The sequence below is a fragment of the Limulus polyphemus genome, unplaced genomic scaffold (genome assembly GCF_000517525.1).
Source record: "Limulus polyphemus unplaced genomic scaffold, Limulus_polyphemus-2.1.2 Scaffold7449, whole genome shotgun sequence".
Classification (NCBI taxonomy): Eukaryota; Metazoa; Arthropoda; class Merostomata; order Xiphosura; family Limulidae; genus Limulus; species Limulus polyphemus.
In genome coordinates, this window is record NW_013673059.1 from 12,493 (window position 1) to 17,914 (window position 5,422).

Below are 5,422 nucleotides of genomic sequence, written 5' to 3' on the forward strand. Positions count from 1 at the left end.
GTTGAATATTATTTATGATTTTAACTTTACACACAAGTGCCAAAATACTATAATCAATAACGTAAAATTAGTTTTATTTTCTATTATGGTCAATTCGTGTGAGGACAAACTAAAAAAACATTTTTTTTTAAATTTGTATCAAATGATTATTAATATTACACTAATCAAAAAGTGTTTATTAAAACATTACACACATTTTTCTTAAAACTGCAGTGAAATAACTTATGTTGTTTAAATGTAATGTTAAATATATGATCGGTTGTGTATCGATGTGCCAGTCCTTAAGACAATTTAAAATGTTGTTGTTTTTTTACCAATATTTCAAGAAAAGTCACCAGAGTCTGGGATTTTAGATAAAACGGCTAAGAAAAATCTGACTCGAACCCTCAGCCTGAGGACGAATAGGACCAAGAAACACGTGGGCCTAGGTAGGATATGAACAGTAGTTTACTGTCATGTGTTCCATCCTAAGCCTAGGATCCTGGTTTTATAGATACATGATCTCACGCTCTGAAGATCGTTGTATAGCTTCGAATAAAATGTTTAAAGAAAAATAAAACAATAAAACTACTTACAATTTCGATCTACTTAATTACCTCGCAGTAAGTGAATAGAAACGATATTTATATATCCCTTGTTTTGTTTCAGTTTTCTGTAACTTTACCATCAACATCAAAGTCTTGGAACTGGTCGTTTAATGTGATTCTGGTTTTAATCATGAAAAACACATTATTCAAAAGAGAAGTTAACAGTTGGGATCTTATTTGATATGGCCATTTAGATACTGAATATAGTCGAGTTAAATAACATATGCTAATTTGTACCTACAGTAATGGTGTGCAGGGCCTTGACTTTTATAAAGTTAATGCAAACCATAAGGTATTTTAAGTTCATATCCGTACTTTAGCGGGATCGAATCAGGCACAATCCCAGTAGCACCTATAAAAATAAATAAGTTTTTATAAAGATAATCTCACCTTTCGTTTACCGCTCTAGTTTAAATTTTCCGTTTCATAGCAATGGCGTCAGCACTCTCAAAACCGGATGTGACGTCAGAAAACGAGGTGCCGATAATGACGTTTGGACCAAATGGAATCCGTCGTGGTCCTGGTCAAGTGTTCTTCGGAAAAATAAATATCAGCGGAGGTAAAAGTTCATATCAAAACAGCTTTTTCATCCGTATTTAAAGTATAATAAAATTAAATAATGTTACAAATATTGTTGGCATCTTTATTGTATCTTGTGGTGAAACGGTTACAAATATTGTTGGCATCTCTATTGTAACTTCAGGTGAAACTGTTACAAATATTGTTGGCATCTTTATTGTAACTTATGGTGAAACGGTTACAAATATTGTTGACATCTTTATTGTAATATCGGGTGAAACGGTTACAAATATTGTTGACATCTTTATTGTAACTTATGGTGAAACGGTTACAAATATTGTTGGCATCTTTATTGTAACTTATGGTGAAATAGTCACGGATGTTTCTAGGCTACTTCATTTTAGTTTCTGATATAATGGTTTAGGTTTTGTTGACTATTTTCCTATAGCTTTTAGTGGCGACATCTAACTGTTCTTGGCATAAACATTTTATTATAGTTTCATGCAGTTTTTGTGGTGTTTATTTTTCATACAATATACACGACTTCTGTTTTGCTTACTTTTATTTAAATGTTTTTGTACACTTTATTGTCTCTATTTAATTTATGATATTTTTGTTTTGATTGTTTTATATACATTTTATTGAATCTATTTCACTAACTAAAAAAAAACCTAACAATATTTACAAAATTGCCCTTTTTTTCCACGTTCCCCTAGCGGCAACTTTGGGAGACATCAAGCTTGGATTTCTGATGACTAAAGGACAGCTAGAAGTCCGTGTTATATGTGCCCGTCAGTTGAAGTTAAATGCAGCAGGACAGCCCCCTGGTGAAATTCTTTCGTTACAAAATATAATGCAATGCATCTTTAAATGATTTTTTTTCTTTCAACTATTTATGTATGCAAGTTTTTGTTTATAAAGCCAGCAAGTGAGGTTTAAATGCTATTAGATAAGGTATCTTGTGCTTATAGTAGATATTAATATTTCATGTAAGATACAGTGATTTATTTGATTTATTTCATTCCTGTAAAAGTTTCATCATGATAGATTTACATTAATATCACAATTAAATATCTACATGTTACTTAGCTAGGGTAAAGCAACAAATATACAAAATGTGTTTTCAGTGTATGAAATTGAGAACAAAGAAAGTGCTTCTTAATAATTATTTACTTAATCACCAATCAAAAGAAAGCTTTTACTAAATAGTTACTTAATCACCAATCAAAAGAAAGCTTTTACTAAATAGTTACTTAATCACCAATCAAAAGAAAGCTCGTACTAAATAGTTACTTAATCACCAATAAAAGAAAGCTTTTACTAAATAGTTACTTAATCACCAATCAAAAGAAAGCTCTTTTACTAAATAGTTACTTAATCACCAATCAAAAGAAAGCTCTTAATAATTGATCACTTAATCACCAATCAAAAGAAAGCTCTTACTAAAAGGTTACTCAAGCACACGAAAGGTTAAAATCATTTTAATCCCTCAAGAAGTTCAAGTCTGTCCAACTGAGTCATTGTCTGTTTCCGTCAGTTTGGTTGCTTAACAATTGTAATTGATTCGGTTTGGTTGCTTATCAATGTTATTAGTTCAGTTTTGTTGCTTTGCGGTGTGATTGGTTCAATATGGCTGCTTAGCATTGTGATTGGTTACACTTCAATTTGAATCTTATCAAAAGATCCATATCCTAAAAACGGGACCTATTGTTTTATACTTTCTTAAATTCGTGATCTATTAGTGATTTCTTCGACGTTTAAAATCACTTGGCTTTTACTCAATAAACAATTCTACCGTCCCAGCCGATCTTACAAAAATTGAAATCTCGTGAACTCACGTAAGGTTCGATGTTTATTTAGCATTAGAACCGTTCTTCACCAAGGGATCTAGTTACTAATGGGCAGTTCGTTTATTTTTATAGTGCTAAGTAAGACTTTGATCTACCAAAACAGGTTTGGTGTAGAAAAATAAAAGTTTTATAAAGATCGAATCGGAGACTTCAATAATTATTCCCAATATTTCTTTCAACCAAGATACCTATGTGAAGACATATCTGAAAGAAGGAGAAAGACAGATGCAGAAGAGAAAGACAAGGGTAGTACGACACTCTTCAGAGCCGCAGTACCGTCAAACTCTAAAATATAATGCTTCAAGTATTCAAGGTCGCCACCTGCTGGTATGTAAAATAGCAAACTTTTGCTGTATTTCAAGTTGTTGTTTTTTTCAGCTTTTTAAAAATTAATACTGCTCTTGATATACAAAGTGTGGTCTGGGCGAAAACCAATGGTTAGCGTGGCAGAGTGTGGCTCAAATGTTTCCTGTTTGGAGCCTTGAATGCGTTATGAGAGAGACAGTCAAGTCCCACTATTCGGTATGACAAGAGTAGCTCAAGGGTTGCTGATAGATACTTCCTAGTCCACCAGCTAGAAATTAGGGACGGCTAAACTCAGATAGCCCTCGCGTAGCTTTCCGCGAAATTCAACAAACAAACAAAAAATAAATAAAGCAGAGTAGACATAAGTCTCTTGAAAAGCGATTATTATTATACACTACAGTGTGTTTTTCACTGTCGGTAAGTCTGCATGAACGAGATTTGTAAGAGCTATATGTTTAAAATCATTGAGACACGACATTCGCCATTCAGTTGCAACTAAAAATATAAAGATTGTTTTATTTTAAAATTAACCTCAAGATGGCGCTCTTAATTACCACGCTAACGCTAATTACAGAAAATTCTAGAGTTGTGTTGCTTATTTAGCGCAAAAATACTAAACAATCGTCTTGCGCTGTGCCCACGGAAGGGATCGAGCCTTAATTTTGAGAGTAACAAACCCTCAAGATTACCTCTGAGCCACCAGGGAGAACGTACCCTAGAGAAGTATATACGGAAGTCGAGCAACTTATTTTACAATGATTTTGGAGCCTCTACACGTCGTTACAATCCACGTCGCGACGTTTGGTCATGCTCTATCTAACAACCGTACTTGCAGCTAGTTTCCATTACAAAAAACTCTGTATTAAGGTTGTCATGTCAAAAGCACACACATTGCTCTCTGAATGCTTTCCATAGTACATCTAGTACACGAGGATGACGGTTTTCTTGCGCTCGTTTCAACAGTGCGGTTGCACAGAAATACAATATGAATAAAAAAGCATTTTCGATTAACTCTTTCGTCTCTGACTTACTGTGAAATCAATAATTTGATTAATAGAAAGAGGCGTCGAATAGAATCAGCAAATTGTAAAATAGCCATTGCTTTATTGTTATATTTAGGAAACACGTAAAAAAGTCAGTGAATTGTTTTGTAACCCAACTACATTGTTTCCCATGTTTTATTTTATTTTCTAGGTAATGGTGTGGGAACGGCAGAAAGGATTTGAACATAACCAGCCACTAGGAGGAGCTGATATCCAGCTTGATCGGCTGGACTTTTCGAGGTTACTTATCTGCTGGTACCCCATCTATCCTGTCTCACACGTAGATTTAGAATCAAACCAGTCCGCCTGATGTTTACGTAAGACAATCTGGAAGACATTCAATGATCCAGCTGATAAATTTATATCTAAAACCACGTATGATTTGGTTATATATTTATTTTTAGAGATGTAATTGTTGGTCCAGACATAATTCATGGTGTTTTGAAATACGATCTTACTTTTCTTAATAGCTAAAGGCTTCAAGATTAGTCCAACCAGTAATTATGTATTGAATGTTTTTTCTAATTAAACATCATTTTTAAAAAACTGAAATTAATGCAGTCAGCTAACGGTGAGCTGTTGCTATAAAACTAGAAGTTACTAGGGTATTGTTGTAAAACTCTTTTAAAGTTGGACTTTACCAGGGTATTGTTGTAAAACAATTTAAAAATAGAATCTACTAGGGTATTGTTGTAAAACAATTTAAAAATAGAATCTACTAGGGTATTGCTGTAAAACAATTTAAAAATATAATCTACTAGGGTATTGTTGTAAAACTCTTTTAAAGTTGGACTTTACCAGGGTATTGTTGTAAAACAATTTAAAAATAGAATCTACTAGGGTATTGCTGTAAAACAATTTAAAAATAGAATCTACTAGGGTATTGTTGTAAAACAATTTAAAAATAGAATCTACTAGGGTATTGTTGTAAAACAATTTAAAAATAGAATCTACCAGGGTATTGTTGTAAAACAATTTAAAAATAGAATCTACCAGGGTATTGCTGTAAAACAATTTAAAAATAGAATCTACCAGAATATTGTTGTAAAACAATTTAAAAATAGAATCTACCAGAATATTGTTGTAAAACAATTTAAAAATAGAATCTACCAGAATA

The 5,422-nt window shown here is 32.7% G+C and overlaps 1 protein-coding gene across 1 annotated transcript in view; it reads left to right on the forward strand.

Moving 5' to 3' along the window:
• Positions 1-5,127, forward strand: part of LOC111089815 (protein piccolo-like) — a 17,114-nt gene extending 11,987 nt beyond the window's left edge. The window contains exons 8-12 of the mRNA XM_022402933.1: positions 327-428; positions 1,018-1,146; positions 1,823-1,933; positions 3,141-3,283; positions 4,457-5,127. Coding sequence (XP_022258641.1) covers positions 327-428; positions 1,018-1,146; positions 1,823-1,933; positions 3,141-3,283; positions 4,457-4,615 — 644 coding nt within the window. The 3' untranslated portion in view covers positions 4,616-5,127. The remainder of the gene's footprint in view (positions 1-326; positions 429-1,017; positions 1,147-1,822; positions 1,934-3,140; positions 3,284-4,456) is intronic.
• Positions 5,128-5,422: the final 295 nt, after the last annotated feature.